Below are 19,061 nucleotides of genomic sequence, written 5' to 3' on the forward strand. Positions count from 1 at the left end.
TAGGCAAAATGGCCCCCGCCCTGGGTTTTTCCTCACTCACGCCTGACTTGGTGCTGGTTTTGTGTTTCTTCTCCATGAACCTCCCAATAACCTAGACCACAAGGGACAGGAGTACCATTGAGATGGCCCCGCAAGAAAAGGTGCTGTCTGTCAAACTTGATGACCCAAGTTCAATCCCGGGGCCCACACAGTGGAATAAGAGAACAGACGTCTCTAAGTGTCCTCTGACCTCCACACACATGCTAGGACATGTGCACACACCAAAACTCCCAAGTAAATCATTAAATAATATTTTCAAAAATGTGTGTTCCACTGGCTTGCTTCTCTGTTGCCATGATAGAACGCTGACCCAAACCAATTTGGGAGGCGGTCATTGATTTGGCTTATATTCCCTGGTCATTCTCCATCACTAAGGGCAGTCAGGGAAGGAACTCAAGGCAGGAACCTGGAGGCAGGAACTGCTTACTGGCTTGGCCTCATAGCTTGCTCAGCTCAAGACCATGTGTCTACAGGTAGAACCATCCCCACAGGGATGGGCCATCACACATCAACCATTAATCACAAAAATCACCCACAGACTTGCCCATGGGCCAATCCGATGGGGGAATTTTCTCAATTGAGTTTCACTCTTCTCGTGTGACTCTAGGTTACGGCAAGTTGACTGAAAACTGGCAAGTATGTATGAAGTGAATTCATGCTAAGGTTTGCCCATAGCTCACCTTCCTTTTCCCTGCACCCTGGTAAACTGAGTGATTTTAATACCCAAACAAGTCAGATTCCCACTAATTAACCCTTAAAACCCAAGTCATTGCTGTTCATTATAAGCAGAAGAGCATCCTTCACGAGCCAGAATAGCAAAGTGCTGACTGAGAATTTATCTTTCACGGAGACAGAAGGTAGAGGGGGATGCTTACACACTCCGTTCTGGGGAAATCTCATTATATATCAATGCTCATTCTGAACCTAGCGTCAGAAAGCCAAGTTCCTGACTCAGCCTAGTTCATAAAAGATACAAAGAACTCACATCATTCATTTTTTAAAGCGTGCCTTAGTCATCCAGGAGCTAGTCTATGAAACCCAGAGCCGTGAATGTTTGTGTTGGACACTGCCACTGGATCCTGGGGTGCTTACCACAGGTCCATGTCTATTCTCTCAAGTCTGTGCACTGTGTGTGCAGGACCTCACTCACACATCTGTGTTCTCTGTGACTCCAAAGAAGTCACCCAAAGTAGAAAGCCTTGAAACCTGGACCACCGCTAAAAGGGGTCTCTCGGATAGCTGCCTGTTTTACAACGGAGTCAGAATGGCTGTAGAATTAAAACTAGATTAAATGCAAATGTGCATCATTGGTCCTCAGAGAAATGCAAAGGAAATTGGGAGAGAAACAGCACCCTACACCCAGAAGTCTGTCCAAAATTAAATACACTGTGTCAAATGTTGCCAAGGACACAGAGAAGCCAGAATGCTTATACCTACCCATGAAAGTGTCAAATAGCCAAACCCACTCTGGAAATCTCTCACAGTTTCTCATAAAATAAGCACATGCGTTATGACCTAGCAATTCCATGTCTCCTACATGCCCAAGAGAAATCAAGAGAAACACTCATAAAAGGCTTATATAAGAATATTCATAGCTGTCCTGCTCATTGGACTGAAAAGCAAGAAACATCCCAGGTGTCTATCTGTTATACGAGAATGGAAACAAATCATAGCATACCCATAAAATACCACTAAGTAATAAAAGGGGAAGAAGTAATACATGGGACACCATGAGTAAATCTCAAAGAGCATTATATTGAATTATTGAGGCAGCCACAAAAGAGTAGAGTTGGTATGTTCCATTTCTATGAAATCCTAGAATGGGAAACTCTAGTCTTTGGCAGAAAAACATCAGAATAATCTGTATGTATTTGCCAAAACTCAACAAGTGTATATTTAAAACACGTGAGGGGTATCATAAGAAAGTTCCAAATAAGAGGAAAAGGAATTGTCCCCACAGGTTGACAATGCTCTTTCAAAGCGTGCTAACGCCTGTAGTTTACTTTAAAATGCACAGGAAGGAGATGACTAACGAGTGACGTCATCCGTGGATTCCCGTTAATGATGTTCTGACTGTATAATAATGATCCCACAAGCTCACAAGGGAACTGAAAACTTTACCACTGTCTAGTGGTAACGTGGCCAATCATAAAATCATAACACAAGAGCCAGGTATGGTGGCACATGACTTTAATCCCAGAACTCAGGAGGCAGAGGAAGGCGGATCTCTCAGTTTGAGGCTAGTCTGGACTGCCGAGCATGTTCCGGGACAACCAGGGCTACACAGAGAAACCCTATCTTAACATAAAAAAAAAAGAAAGGAAAAGAGATCAGAGCACACACCCAGGACTTGTGTGCTTCTGCAGATGCTGCTCCAGACAGCTTTACTGTGCTGCCTGTCAGTCGTATAAAAGTACAGCAAAGTCATATAAAAGATACCAGCAAACAGATATAAGATGTAGTGCTATATAATGATAATAACTATGTTAGACTTTTGTGTATTTACTACCTTAACGTTATTTTAGCATATAATGTAAAAAGAGTTGTTAAAATCTTTACTCTTATAGTTTGCCATGCTCCATCGGTGATGGTCTGGTACACGTGTGGTAGTACCGTGTCCTGTGATTTCACCAAGTGTTCAAGCTGAACATTCATCTATACTGTCCAGATTTGTCCATGATATTCCCACTACGAAACATCCTGAGGTCTCACTTCTCAGAACTCGTCCCTGTTGTCGAGTGACACAGGATTGTGTCTATGGTGGAGATTTAATGTGAGCAATAAATAGCGTGTTCATAGTATAATTTCCATGGGAGCCTCTTCATGGAAGGTGAATACATGAATCTTTACCCTCAGATCCTTCAAGTCTTGTTGCATATCTGACAAGTTTTATAATCTGATATAGATAATGCTTCACTGTGAGGCAAAATCTTGGCTCTCCTCGATATCCAGAGGCTTCTGTAGAGCTTTCTAGACTGATATGAGTAGAGAGGGTAACAGTTGCAGGCCCACCTGTAGGAGGGCACAAGGCAGAACTTCCTGGGACAACCCAGTATAATCCAGGGCGCTTCTCCCTGCCAAGCCGCATCTGTTTTCCCCATGCCAGTCTCATGAAGTCTTTGAACCATGCCTCCACCTATACAGTCCAAATGAAGGACAGCCTTGGGTGACCCCACCATGGCTTCCTTGGGTGACCCCACCATGGCTTCCTGCTTGGAGGAACTTCATAGTATCGGTGCGCGCTCATCCCTTCTTTCTGCATGTCCCCACCTGATCCTGTGTTCTTTCCCTGAACATTATTGCTAAGAGACTCCATCATGCGCACTGGAGCCTAAGTCCCATGGGAGCAGAGTCTAGCTACTGCTGTGTCACAGCCTTGTCCAGGGCACAGGGAATACCGGAAATGTGTTGGTGGCAATAGCTTGCCTCAACAGAAAAGCCAATGTGTGGGATTTAAGTGAATAAGCATCAACATATGGAATGAGTAAATCCTGGCTGTGTAAGACAGAAAACTGTTCTAGAGGTTGTTTCAGTTCCTTTTCTATTTCTGACGAGGCACCATGACCGAGACAACTTACAGAAGAAAGGGTTTATTTGGGGCTTACAGTTTCAGGAGTCTAGAGTCCAGGACCATCATGGTAGGGAGTATGGCAGCAGGCAGGCTGGCACAGTGCTGGAGTAGTAGCTAAAAGCTTACATCTTGAGACACAACTCCCAGGCAGAGAGAGCTAACTAACAATGGCATGGGCTTCTGAAACCTCAAAGCCCACCCTCAATGACACTCCTCCTCCAACAAGGCCACACCTCCTAATCCTTCCTAAACAAGTCCACCAGTCGAGGACCAAGTGTTCAAATACATGAGCCTATGGGGTCATTCTCATTTAAACCACCAGAGGTTAATAACTAGACAAAAATATAAATGGGCTAGCACTTTCCAAATACTTCTATTTGGAATAATGCCTTGGCACCTCTCAAATCTATCCTGGACAGTTTGCAGAGGGTACCAGTTTGCATGCTGAGCATGCCACGCTCCCATGACAGAAACAAATCCTGCTCTGTTATCTGAAAAAGAAACAAAACTGGGGATAATTTGCTCCCAGTTGTGAAGAAGTTTCCCAAAGCTGATTTCTCCCCATGTTCCAGAAAAGACGAGCAAAGTGTTTTACTAATTTGTACAAAATACTGAACGCAACTCCACGACCACCAAAGGTGAAGATAGAGTAAGACAATCAGATTGTGGCAGGGTAGCCAGCCAGTGGTGGTGCATGCTTTAAGTCCTAGCACTCAGGAGGCAGAAAATCTGTGAATTTGAAGCCAGCCTGGTCTACACGAGCTTGTTCCAGGACAGCTAGGGCTACAAAAAAAAAATTATGGCATGGATACATGCAGAACTATTACAACATGTTGCAATGAAGCTGCCTGGCCTGGCTACTTAAATAGAAAGCTTAGGTAAACCATAGAAGCAAAATCTCCGGAGAAAACAGAAAGCTATGGAATACATTGGATATCATGCCTTTCCAGTTACAGTCAATGTACTAAAAACAAATAATAACAACCAAACCATAGATTCCCCAAGCTGGACTAGCTGGGGTCAGATCTTAGCCCTGCCACCCATACACATGTAACTTTGAGAAAAACATTTGACTTCTTCACCTCAGTTTCTCCACCTGCAAAATGTAAATAAGAGCCTGCCTCAGGGAGTTTTAAGACTGAAGCTCACAGAATAAAAATTAAAGAAGGAATTTGGGAGAAAGGGCAGTGTAACATGAGGAGCAGCTTGTTGGGGTTTCTGTTCTGCCTGGTACCCCACAACCGGCAGGTTCCAAAGAAAATCACATAGAGTCTACATTAGGTTATAAACTGATTGGCCCATTAGCTAAGGCTACTTATTAGCTCTTATAACTTATGTTACCCCATTATCCTTATCTATGTTAGCCACATGGTTTAGTACCTTTTCCAACAGGGCAGCTTACATCTTTTCTCTCCGGTGATCTGGGCAGGAATGGCAGAGGGAGCTTTCTGCTTCCCAGAATATTTCTGTTCTCATCGCCCCGCCTCTACTTCCTGTCTGGTTGACCCACCTATACTTCTTGCCTGGCCAATCAGCGTTTTAATAAAATACATGGTTGACAGAATACAGATAATTCTCCCGCACCACTTCCCCTTCTTTTTTTTAAAAAAAAGAACAAAGGAAAATATCCATAGTCCATTTTTTGGGAATGTGGGTGTAGTATTCCAGGCTACTTCCTGCTGGTTGGGGGCGCTGATGATCTTATGGGGACCTAAAGAAAATTTAAAGTTATAATCAAGTTCTGACTCGAGTATCCTGTGAGTCTTGATCATCTAGAAAGAAAGGGAGAAGAAATGATGTGGGAGAATTATCTGTATTCTATCAATCATATTTTAATAAAACGCTGATTGGCCAGGCAGGCAGCATAGGCAGGAAAGCCAGACAGGAAGTAGAGGCAGAGCAAAGAGACTGGGAATATTCTAGGAAGCAGGAAGCTCCCGCCGCCATTCCTGCCCAGACCACCGAAGAAGCAACATGTGAGCAGACAGCTGAAAAAGGTACCAAGCCACGTGGCTAACATAGATCAGAATAATGGGTTAAGTCATAAGAACTAATAAGTAGCCTGACCTAATAGACCAATCAGCTTTATAACTTATAGAGATCTCTGTGTGATTGATTTTCTTTGGGACTTGTCAGCTGTGGGGTACTGGGCAGGAACAGATACCCCAACAAGCCAGCCCTCATATTACAGGGCAGAACCAGAAATAGTTTAAGTTGGGCGGTAGGCACAGAAGCATCCATCTTACATATTCCCTACTGCATTTGCAAGCATCAGATACTAAACTTGTCACGCAGGAGCAAGGTGGCCCATGCCATGTCTCTATCAACAGACCCAGAGTAAAACCCTTAAGGAGCTAAGGACACTATCTTGGGCCATGTGTACCTGGTTCTCAGCTTGTCACTGGCAGTGGCAGTCCAGTTCTGGATCAGTCCCAAGATTGGGTTCTTCTCATACTGCTTGTTGTACTGGGCCAGCAGTTCCCGGGCCACAACCTGCACAGAAAGTTAATCCTGCATCAGCCGTGTCTCACAAGTGTACGGCCTATCAGTGTCCTCAAATGCGGCAGTCAGATTAAGTCCACCTGCTATTAGCAAGCTCTTTGGAAAGAAAGAAATCTAACACCCCATCCTTCTGGGGGCCTCCATAGCTCATGGTAGATATGTGGCATTTACCAGACCACTCTGCTCCCACCCCATAGTTGAGTCCTAACTCTGGAGAACTTCTCTCTCTCCCTTGGCTTCTGCCAGCCTCCCACACGAGCCTTGGAATCAGCCATCTCTTAGTCGATGTATCACATGAAATCTGCTTTCAATGGCCCAGACATCTCTGTTCCTTTTTCTGCTTTTGACCTTCTCTGGTTGATTAAACCTTTGGAGAATACTATTAAAATACGCTAGGCAGTGGTGGTGCACGCCTTTAATCCCAGTGCTCAGGAGGCAGAGGTAGGTGGATCTCTATGAATTCGAGGTCTGCCTGATCTACAGAATTCGTTTCAGGACTGCCAAGGCTACACAAAGAAATCATATCTCACACCTACCCATCCCCCACACAAAAAAACCCGCAAACAAAGCAGTCTGTCATTATCCACCAATTTATCAATATCTACCCCTCCCATCACTTTAAAGTTAGAATTTTGTTTCAGACACTGAACACTGTTGCAGATCCGTTCAGAGATATCTGTGGGTCAGCCACAACGGAGGCCCAGCCGACAGTTCACAGCTAGAACTCCATGCGTGAGTGGTGTAACTTGGCTCAACCTGTCACTGACCACCAGCCCTATAGGAAGAAAGAGTCCAAGCAGAACCAGCCAAACCTTGAACCACACTGCCTAAGATCAGGCTGCATGGTGACTACAGTCCCACACTAACAAATGGCTGTCAAGGCATCCCAGCCAAGGGGTACGGCCCTCAATTCTAGAAAATGTTCCTTGTTAATTTGCAATAGCATGCATATTCTCTCTCTCTCTCTCTCTCTCTCTCTCTCTCTCTCTCTCTCTCTCTCTCTCTGTGTGTGTGTGTGTGTGTGTGTGCATATGTGTGAGTAGGCACACTCACCCATATGTGGGAGTGTGGAGACCCAAAGTAAATGTCAGGTTTCCTATCCATTGCCCAACCCTTGACTTTTTTTTTTTTTTTGCCACAGGTTTCCTGGTTGAACCTGGAGCTTGACATCTTGGCTAGGTTGGAGGAGGGAGCTCCTGGGGTCTGCCTGTATCCATTCCCTGAGTGCTAGGGTCAAGGATACACACATACACACATCACACCCATGGGTGCTGGGGATCTGACCCAGGTCCTTCATGCCTACCTAACAGGCATTTGTCCATCGAACTGGCACCCCAGTACTTAACCCTTATATCAACACATTCAGACAGCACTTGCCTTTTTCAGTCACGGAAAATATATCTTCACGCAAATGAATGCAGGGCTCTTAGAGAAAACCACACTGCTCACGGGAGATGCTGGAAGCTCTCAGAGATTTTTTCTTTCTTTCTTTATTATTTTTTTCTTTTCTGTAGGAACTTTGTTAGCATTGGTGCATGTGTGCAGGTGTGCAACGCATGGGACAACCTCATCCACAGAGGACTACACTACCTGCCATGTTCTACCACAGGCCATGTCAAATGCTGGTAGGAGCCTGGAATCTGACTCGGTTACAGCAAAGCTGTTGGGTTCTCTGGTGCCAGACTCTGGGAATATTAAGCTGCCTGGTGAAGGAGTAAAGACAGAGATCAGCTTTAGGTCAGCACACAGTGACACAGCCATTCTCTCCTTCCCTACCAATGGTATGCTGCAATACTCCCAGCTGTAACTGGTGTTTAAGCCTCGCTGTAGTCGACATTTGAGGCTGTCCTGGAAATTCTCTGTAGAAATGTAGGCATTGCTACGTCTTACTGAGATTTTTATTTTGCTTTATTATAACTGATTTCCAGGCATCACCATGGCTCAGTGGGTAAAAGCTCTCGCCGCTGACTCTGATGACCTGAGTTCAGTCCTCTGCAAGGTTGAAGGAGAGAGCCGGTTGCTACAAGTTGTCCTCTAACCTCCCAGTTCTCTGGCAGGAAGCAGAGGAAGCCCTGCATGAGTGGAGCCCTGAGTAAAGAGTAAATGTCCGCTGTTGATACCGGCATGACCGTGCCAAGGACCGCGAGCTTTAGATCCACGGGGAAGTGGTAAAGCCTTCCCCACTGGGGTGAGTCCCAGCAAATACAAAAGCCTCCCCTTGGGGTGTAAGTGCAAGTGTTGATAGTGTGGGCAGAAAATAGCTTCTCCCAGCCCCACCATGTTTATGGACAGAACACTGCTCTCCTTTAAAGACTGCTTCCATGAGATTAGCCAAATCTTCCTGCTTAATTCAGCCGTGTACAGTAATCCCAGAGCCCCTGCTTATCTGCATGCAGTAACCATGCTTACCTGTTCAGTGCTATACAATAAACACTCTGGTTTCCCGGCTGCAGCTTTTCCTGCAGAGAGTCCCAGTCTACCCTAAACCAGGATTTTTGACTGTGTGTATGTTATTTCTTTACTCATTCACACCTCCTCATCAGGTCAAGTCTCTAGAACTGTGTGAGGACATGACATTTTTTGTTTGGTCCCTTGAAGCATTGTCTTGAAATTTCAAATTTATGTCTTTAGGGGCCAGAAAGATGACTCAGAGGTTAAGTGCACTGGCTTCCAGAGGACACAGGTTTGATTCCCAGTACACATCTGGCAGGTCACAACCTTCTGTAACTCCAGTTCCAGGGAACTGGATGCCCTCTTTTGGCCTCCATGGGTTCACAGACATACATACAGGCAAAACACTTATATACATAAGATAAAAATAAATAAATATTTTCAAAAATAAGGTTTATCTTTAGACTGACCACATGGCCAAAGGTTTTTATCTTAGGATAAAGAGGGTGAAATGAAATATGAGAGGTCAAGTAACATGAGCATTTTTATGACAGCTACAGCTATATAAAATAAGCGTGAAAACCAAACGCTGCCAACAGCGAGAGAAGCAACTAACTCTAAGTGGAAGTGGAATTAAAATGACCCAGCAGTCAAGCTCAGGGTTCACCACTGTCTTATGAGCACTAACAGTTGCAGGTTTTGTTCTCTTTAATTTATAATTGTTCCAACTTGATCTCCCTCTAGTTCCAAAAGCAACATCATTCCAGCTGTTAAACACTGGCTGTTTCTGATTCCTGCCCACTGCAGTTTTCCCTGCATTTACTGCCCCCACAGAACAAAGCAATGTTGGCCGCTGTGGTCTCCCCGCTGTCTGGAATGTAGGTGTAAGGAGGGCAGATGTATTTCTTCTTCACCAGCAGACAAGGAACAACAAACTGGAGAGTCCAAAAGCCACTGGATTCAAGTTTGCTCTCGACCGAGCGAAGTGAACAGGAATGTTTCCGTCCTAACTTCACTGCTTCTCTCCAGTCTCGCAGTGACACCCTCTAACTCTGTCACTGCTGAATCTTTCTGATTTAAGCGACTTAAATTGGGAGGATTAAGTCACCCTAATTAGAATAAAATTAGAATGATATAATAATCAACCTCCTCCTGCTAAATTTAAGAGAGACATGAGAAACTGCCCCCTGGCTAGCGCCGCAGAAGCGGAGAACTCACTTGTGGGTCTCTACTCCTTTTCTAGGCCAGACACAAATCGACATGCTTTCCAAATGGGTTATTCTGCGCAGCGGATGGCTCCGCGGTGAGGCTCCAGGTGTAGGCGGACTTCCTTGTCACAGTGGTAAATATCCAGCCACACAGCGCAATGGGAGGGCCTGCTTGGGCTCACAGTTTCAAGGCACAGAGGGCACAGAGGGGCACAGAGGGGCAGAGAGGGGCAGAGCTGCAGGGAGGGTAGAGTAGGGCAGAGCCACAGGCATTGCGGTGCCCAGAAGGCAGAGGCAGAGAGGAGCCCACTCACTGACTTTCTCCTGTCCCCTGGTCATTCCAGCTGGTCTCCAGGCTGATGGGATGGTACAGTCAAGGGTCTTCCCTCCTGGATAATCCTCATCCTCATAGGCATACCAAGGTTGTTTTGATAATCTTCCAGATAGTTCTTAAATCTAATTTAGTAGAATGATCTCCCAGACTAGTGATAGATGCTCTCGGTCACTGAGATTCAGGGGCTCTAGATTCAATACTTTATCAGACAAAATTAACAGACAAGGTCAAGCCAGGTCAAAGGCCTGAGCTGAGCCTGAAGCTAAGCTGGGTATTTCCACCTGTGAAACCTGTCCCTGAATAGACTGTAATAGACTACGCTTTATATTTTTATCATATTTCCACTATTTTTGCAGCTTCCCCTTAAAACCATCACAGATTCAAAAGAAGCTACAAAAGTAAAGCAGCACAGAGCCACTGAGGAAAGTGACCTCATACGTGACAACAGTGCTTCTCAAGGCAGGAGACTCTGCAGCCTGTTTATTCACCGTGATTTTATTTATAGGAGAGATTTCATTATTTAAAAAATAATATCCTTTTCTTTATCTCTTTTCTGTTTTTTATTTGTCTGTTTATCGGCTGTCTTGAAACTCATTCTGTAGACCAGGCTGTCCTGGAACTCATAGGGCTGCCCCTGCCCCTGCCCCTGCCCCTGCCCCTGCCCCTGCCCCTGCCCCTGCCCCTGCCCCTGCCCCTCCCCTGCCCCGCCCCGTCCCCGCCTCCGCCCCTGCCCCTGCCTCCCAAGTGCTGAGATTAAGGGTGTGCGCCACCACTGCCTGGTTTAAAATATATTCTTTATAAAATGAAAAATTTTAATGCAAGTGGTTACATCTTTCTCCAGGTCTGCTGTTGTCCTTATATCAAAATCTTCTCAAGGAAGGCTGTGATACGGTTTCTGTCTGGGGATTAAGTCTGAGGCCACTCACACCACTCTCTGGTTCTGAACATGAGTGAGTGCCCTGTTTTCTTGAATATCTAGCCAACAGTCTTTTCTTTAAACTTGGAAATGACTGAATTGACAGAGCAGACACATACAAAGCCCCATCTACAGAAGGAATCAAACTAATCTGTAGCCAACATTCAAGACTATAAATGTGAGTAGCTGTACAGAAAGATGACATCAGAAACACACATTTATAATATATATCACATGCATCCTGGAACACCGATTGTATAAAACCAGTAATTTTTTTTTAGGTTAAATTGCTTTTCAAGGCAACTAGAAGCAACGTTGCATTTCCACAGGCTAAGGATCTCACTGACTCCTGCCAGGTACAGTGAGCTTAGATTAAAAAGTCTAACAGGGAGGGTTTGCTGCCAAAGCAGAAACATTTGAGCCAATTAGAACAGAAAAATATGACTCGAAGGAGAAACTTGTAGATAATCACCCCCGAAGGGAGAGACAGGCACTGCAGGGCCGCACTTGGGCCTCAGTGGAGCCTCACTCGGGCTGCACTCGGGTCTCACTCGGGCCTCTCTCAGTCTGTACTTGTCTGCACTGTGTATGGTGATGGAGTCATACAAAACAGTAGTACTTGTGACTTCACAGGTCTAAACAGTGATGCAAGTACAAAATAAGAAGGAGGTGTCTTTTGCTAACTTCTGAAGGTGACTAGAAACAGAAAACAGAAAATCAAGTGGGGGCCCTTCTGCTGTGGATCTTGTGCCACTGCCTAGGCCTCACCCCACAGAGCAGGCCCTGGCCTTAGGAGTTTCAGTTGGGACTGTCATGGAGAATGTAGGATTCCTGTTGACATTTAGACACCCAAATAATGCCTGACGTATATGCTAAAACGTCATTTGTCCTTACTCAAAACGCACATGGAATGGAGTGTCCTATAATTTACTCATGGTAGCAGCCTATTAGGCTCCTAAGGGGGCAGTTCAGAGGCCACCTCGGTGTGTGAAGGTCAGAAAAGAGAAGCAGGTGCCAGTCTCTGTCAGGTACCATAGCGATCTACTTCTCTTAGGTGCCAGGTCACCAAGGCAAGAGGAGACCATTCAAAATCCTCAGGGCAGAGAGAGAGGAGGGAAAATCATTAAGAGGGAGAAGAGGAAAACAAGGAGGGGAAGAAGGAAGCTGAGGAGAGGTGAGTTAAACTGATTTGAAGTCAGCGTGTACACCAATCTGTGTATTCTGAGTAATTCCTGACCCTTAAACATGTACCTGACATTCTAAGTAGAGGACAGTGACTGTTCAGGCTCAGCAAAAACCACACATTTAAATAGGATGAAAGTGATGAGATTTTTGTTATTTTAGCTAAGTCTGGACCCAGTTTACCTTACATTCTCTGTTTCTTCCTGATTGAATTGAAAGTTAATGGTGTCCTTCAGCCTCCCACACTTGTGGAGCACCTACTATGTGCACAGTATTTACTACTTATGTTTAGTGCAGACTAAAGAGATGAACGAGACACACCTATCTCTTGAGAGCTTCCAAGGGAACTTGAGAGGTCAGCATGTGTACACTGGACTGGTAGCACCAGCAAGGTCATGACAGGCCCAGAAGCTCATGGGGTGGAAAGTTGATCCTTACACTGTGAGGAGCCAAGGGTACTTCATGCAGGAGGAAGAGTTGATTTGAACTTTAAAGAGCAGAGAACCAACCTTTTGGTTCTCTTCCTTCCTTCCTTCTTCCTTCCTTCTTTCCCTCTGTCCCTCCCTCCCTCCTTCCTTTCCTCACTCTTTCTTTTCCTTCCTCCTTCCTTTCTTCCTTCCTTTCCTCCTCCCTCTCCCCCTCTCTCCCTTCTTCCCTCCTTCCTTCCCTCTTTCCTTAATTTTTTTTATGTCACACTTATGATGGCAACAGCCTTTTCCTCTAAGCATCTACTGGGGCTCCCTTCTAAATTCTTTAGACAGAGGCGCATTTCATGTTTGGGCACTGTCTAGTTAAGACAACTCAAGCAGGTTGCCAGGGTCACGGAGCTGGGAAGTGCAAGGGTTGGAGCTTAGACCAGAGTTCATGTTTTTACTAATTCTTTACCCAAAGTGCACCTACTGTGTGACAGACATAGTGACAGGTGCCAGGGTTCACATCGAGGCATATGGCAGAGGCATGGCTCCACAGTAGGCATGGAGGTGGCAGGTGACAGTAGGTCACACAGGATAGAGAGGCACCACCCATCACATTGCCATCATCAGGGCAGGGGGGAAACACGTCCCTCTTCCAGGGCGAGGACAGAGGGGCTTCTGGGAAAGCAGCTTTGCTGTTTTCTGTTGGAGCTCCTGACAGAGATACTTTGAGTGCAACATGGCAGTTATGGTTTGACGCCTCTGTGTGTGCAGGTCTGTGGGCAGTACTGTGTGTCAGTAGAGGACAGACTTAGAGAGTTTGCCCAGGTCTTCCCTCTCCTTAGTCTTCCCCTCATTTCCCCTTTGCCTCCTTCCATCCCCTGCATACATGGGTCATACAGTCTGGGTTCTGCCATAGTATGTGGCTCATACACCTTCCACTATTACAGCAGGGCCACATACCACCCCTTCATGGGACTTGCTCACACTCTCCAGGCAAATGAGAGCCCCTGCCAAGCTGTAGTTTCCTCATCCCTACCCCCACCCCCTCTCAAACTTCCCCTGTGCGCAAGTCCTTCACTTCCATCAGGTTCCTGTGTTCATAAAGTGTCCGTCCCCACTCACACCCAAAGCCTGGCCATGACTACAATCCCAGTGTTACATGTGTATAATTGTTAGTGCTCAAAATAAAAGCAAGTGAAGTTTAAAATCTATGATGAAATAAATAAATAAACAGCAAGGAGACCGCTGGAAACAAAGCCTCTCAAATTTTCTTGAACTTGAGTAAAATGTGGAACCTTCCTGGGGAGGGGGGATAAACTCCCCTGCAATGTTGACTTTACTTGTTTCAAATTATGTTACTTAAACATGCTCAAATGTAAAACTATATATAAATACCGTATGTTTATAGAGCTGTTCAACTATAAACGAGAAAATTAAATACAAGCCATGCTGCACATAGCAATGAATCTCACGCCAACTGCCCCAATAGCAAGGGTTAGAATGCTTGTGGCAGAAACGTGGCCCTGCCAGACTGTGGCAGAGCTCCGGACAGTATGCTCTAGGCTCTGCCGGCTCGGGGAGAGGTCCACCTCCTCACCCTCTCTGTGCCCTGTGAGGTCTCTTACAGCAGCACACCATGCTGTCACTTGTCCTTTGTTTTTTCCTTGGCACACACACATTTTTTTCCACTTAAATTGGACCTACATCTTTTCTCCCCTCATTGGTTTCTAGTGATCAAGGTGTTGAGGCTTGGTACTGAAAGCCTACAGATTCCACAATCCTCCCTTACTCACAGCGACTGTCTAAAGTTTTGACAATAACTATTACAGTATATCATTATTAGTGTGCTACTGTTATTTTTAGCTAATCTCACCGAACATAGCATATAAATTAAATCTCATCATAGGTGTGTGTGCCCAGGAACAAACGGCATAGCTAGGGTTTGATAGTCTATGTACGACTCATGGCTTTAGGCATTAACCAAGTGTCTCAGGATGTTCACCCCGTGTGTCAGGGGAGGTCTCCTGGATGGCAAGGAACCGTGTACAAAAAAAGACAAAGATTGGAAGCTCATGTGAGTCCCTGGTTGCATGGTTGTTATTCTAACAGTTGACATACCCTACTTAGACTGTTTCTGTTTAGATTATCATCAAAATTAAAATACACAATTAACACAATCCTGCCAAGGGCCCACAGGCATCGACTGTGCAACAACGCTAAAATCAACCTTGCTACAAAACGGTTACAGTCAGTGTAGAAAATGAAGGCATCTCTCTGGAGAGCAGAGAAGCAAAGATAAAAGAGCGGCTTGGATTTGAAAGGTTCCCTTTCTCCAAAAGTGCACACATGGAGTCCTTGAAGAGAGCTTTAAATATTTAGATGGTGTAACATCTGGTTTTGAAAACTGGGTACCAGCTTTGTGCATGGGTCAATGGACTTGGGAAGAGAAAAACAATGCCATTCAAATTACCTTGGTCAGCATAGAAAAAAAAACTGTTCCAAAGTCCCTCCAATTTCCGGAGAGGAGGGTCACATTTGGAATTGCTTGGGTTCCATCCTAGCCCTAAGCAGATCTTGGAGATCTCCTTCTATGTGCCCATGCCATCAGCTTAGCTTGGGCATCTGTGGCTTGGTCTCAGGCACAGTTCTGGTTGCCCTACTCTACCATGGCCCTCACAGCATCTGTTAGCCAAGTCTCTGGAGCCCCTCTGGCCTCATTTTATACATCCTTATTTCCCACCTCTTATCTACTCCTAATATTTCTGCTGCTATTACATTATGGGTAATTCTATGATGTCTCCCATCTAGGTCTTAGGGAAAGCTCTTGAACTATTTCCCCACCCCATCCCCAGCTCTGTGGATCAGGAAGACACTTGGCCTCCCAGGAGGCAGGAGCTATGATCTACAGCAGAGGCCACCAGCCCAGATCCTGTTGCCAACCAGATCTCAGTCCTTTAGATGGACAACGTGATTGAGCTGATCCCATCTTCTGATGTGAGAGATATCCTTATCTCAGGGTTGTGTCCTTCAGTATCACCTGCTAATCACTACACTCACCCAAAGTCAGAGGACAAATGTCTATGAAATTGCCTTCTGGGTGATTACAGGGTTCTCCTAAAATAGAGGGTAACTCCAAAACTTCAGATCAAGGTGCAGCCCTTACTGTCACTTCAGGTTGGCCTCAAGGATCTCATTCCAGTTTACAGTGCCTTACTTACCTGGGGGAAAATTTCAAATTCTTTGTGCTATGGAGGGAGGAGATGAGTGAGGCTAAAAGACAGACGGATGGTTGGATGGATGAATGGATGACAGACAGATAGATACATGCATACATACACACATACATACATACATGCATACATACATACATACATACACACACATACACACATACATACATACACACATACATACACACATACATACATACATACACATATACACACATACACACATACATACACACATACATACATACATACACACACACACATACATACATATACACATACATACATAGATGGCAGATGATAGATATAGATAGATTTGTCTCTTGGAAAGAACTTCTTACCTGTTACTCTTCAATCATTTTCTTTCCTTTCCTACTTTTTATGTTTCAAGGAGGAACTATATATTTTTAGATTTTTCCTTTAGTTTTGAGAATTTCATATATACGTGAGAATCTCATATATATTCCTTTATTCCCCCTCCAATTCCTCCACATTTTCCCCAACATGTGTCTTACCAACTTCATGCCTTTGTTTTGTTGTTGTTGTTTGTTTGTTTGTTTGTTTTGTGCGTGTGTGTTGTTTTCGTTTTGGGAATAACCTGATAAGTCCAGTTAGTATTGCCCATATACGCATGAATGTGGGGCCATCCACTGGAGTATGGGAAACCTATCTGTAGTTACACCCTCAAAAAATAATAATACTTGCTCCCCCAGACACTATTCACTGCCAGAAATAGTTCCCTCACAAGGGGTGGAGCCAGAGATCATCTATGCTGAAATGTTAGCAGGCTTGATCTTGTGTAGACAACCACAGCTACTGAGAGGTCATGCTGTGACAGGCCTGTCATGTCCAGAAAGGGGCTGTAGTTCAAGTAGACTTGATTCCGAAAACCTCAAAATCGCATAAACTAAAAACTTGAGGTAAAAAGTAAAAGGCTCCTATTCAATGCTTTGTCCCCAGTGTCTCGTTCCAGAAACGACAATTCTCCAGCAGGAGATCTGGTTAAACCAGCAGAAGGTGTCAAGGTCAAACAGATTCTATGTGCTCCTGAGTGACCTTCATCGCAGTCCGTTTGTCCTGGTGTCTTAATGGCCTTTCTTCTTTCTCACTCGGTTCAAGAAGAAACACAGGCTTTCCCTGTCACATGGCTAAGCCCTTCCTGCTTCTTACTCACGCTCTTTGTTAAACAGAAACCACTTCCTGTTCAAAGCCATCCTTTGTTCCCGCTGCTTCCTGTCCTCACTTAGACTAAATGTTTCCTGGGCTTGTGCCGTCCAGGTATTTCTTTACATAGACTCCACTTGGGCAAGTTCCAGAAGGCCATTGTCTTTACCAACAAGGCTGTTCTTTCTCTATTGCATTTTCTGTCATCTTGTGGCACCTCTGTCAGCTATGGATGACTGGATTTATCTCTGGGTTTCTGCCTTCTTACCCTGGCTTTATGCCTGGGCAATGCTGTTTGTGTTTCTTATGTAATCTGGTGGAGAGATGCATTCTTTGTGATCAAGATTCCTCATATATGAACTTGTGTGTGTGTGTGTGTGTGTGTGTGTGTGTGTGTGTGTGTGTGTGTATGTGTGTGGTTTTGTTTTGCTTTTGGTTTTGTTTTGTAGTTCTATGGACTACACTGAGGGAGCTTACTATGAATCTGTAATTCTCTTTGAGCTTTATGGACATCTTAACAGTACCAATTATTCTAGGGTACTAGTGTGGCTGTTCTTTCTAGTTGCTAATGTCTCCTTAATTTTCATTCATTGGTGTTTGGTGATATCTATGGTAAAGGCCATTTTTGGTTCAATTTCTCCTGTGCACTTTATTTTTATACTTTTGGCTATTTTGAATAGGTCTGCTTTCATGATTTCTTTCTTGGGAATTTTGTCATTGGATGTGTAAAATGCTAGAGTTTTATGTGTTGGTTCTATATTCTGTGCTTTCCTGGGTTTGTTTATCAGCCCCATTGCACCTTCAGTGGTGTCTTTAGGTTTTTCTATACAAGGAATGATACCATCTACAACCTGGGAGAGTTTGACCACTGTCTCTCTTCTACACAAAAATCAACACAAAATGGATCAAAGATTTAAAGTTAAGCCTCTGAACTACGAAGCTACAAGAATAAGGGAAACACTTTAAGATAACAGTATAAGTGATGATTTTGCAGACATGACCTCAAAAGCATGGGGAAAATATAAAAGAGGGATTATATTCAACTAAAAACCTTCTGCATTGCAAAAGGAATAACTTTACACCAGAGTGAACAGACAGCCCACAGAATGGGAGAGGGCATTCACCAACTGTTCATCTGACAAAGGATTAGCATCTAGAATATAGAAGGAACTCGCAGAACAACAAACCGAATAACTTGACTTTAAACACTTCTTAGAAGAAATTCTAAGGGCCAACAAATACATGAAAACACTCAATAGGGTTAGCTATCGGCATAGACAAATCAAACTATAGTGAGCTATCAGAGCACCATTCAGAGTAGCTAACAGTAAAACAAAACAGAAAAAAATACACTGGTGGGGGGTGAAGGAAAAATACATTTTCACACAGCCATTTTGCCAACCATTTTGGCCTTTTGAATGGCCAAAACCAGGTGACCATTTGATCCAACTAACCCTCTTCTGGGTGTCTATCCGATAATGAAGCCAGCATACCAAAGAAACACCAGCATGCCAGTGTTGTCTGCAGCATCATTCATAATAGCTAAACTTGGAAACAACCTCTGAGCCCATCAGCAGACAAGCAGACAAAGAAAATGTTTACATATACAATGGGATACTGTTCAGCTATAGAAGACACGAAACCCTGCCATCTGCAGCACGGACTTCAACCAGGGAAGAAATATTGCTGCCCCGGCCTGTGAATAAAAAGCCTGGCCCAGACCCTGTCCGGAATGAATCTAAACTCTAGGGGGTTTTGTTTGTTTGTTAATGTGCAAAGTACTTTTGCTTGTATGAGGATTATCAGGTATCCTGGAACTGGAGCTATAGACGATCTCTGTCATGTGGGTGCTGGGAACTGAACCCAGGTCCTCTGGAAGAGCAACCAGTGAGTGCTCTCAACTGCTGAGCCATCTCTCCAGTCCTAAAGTCTAGTATTCTAACAGAAACAGAAAAGGGAAATTTTGTGCTCGTGGCTGCCCACAGCAGTCCAGAGCGAGTCACTTTTCACTTGCTTGGAAAAAATGTTTCTTTTTGTGGGTCACAGGACCCCCGCCGCAGGCTTCTCGCCCAGGAGCAGAAAATACTCCATCAGCACTCCTAAGCAGA

The 19,061-nt window shown here is 44.6% G+C and overlaps 1 protein-coding gene across 3 annotated transcripts in view; it reads right to left on the reverse strand.

Annotated features, from left to right (window-relative positions):
• Positions 1-19,061, reverse strand: part of Acoxl (acyl-CoA oxidase like) — a 294,348-nt gene that overhangs the window by 85,371 nt on the left and 189,916 nt on the right. For all 3 annotated transcript variants that reach the window (XM_085696377.2, XM_085696375.2, XM_085696378.2), the window contains exon 14: positions 5,994-6,103. In XM_085696377.2, coding sequence (XP_085552503.2) covers positions 5,994-6,103 — 110 coding nt within the window. The remainder of the gene's footprint in view (positions 1-5,993; positions 6,104-19,061) is intronic.

This window comes from Myodes glareolus, chromosome 10 (assembly GCF_982192425.1).
Source record: "Myodes glareolus chromosome 10, mMyoGla1.1, whole genome shotgun sequence".
NCBI lineage: Eukaryota > Metazoa > Chordata > Mammalia > Rodentia > Cricetidae > Myodes > Myodes glareolus.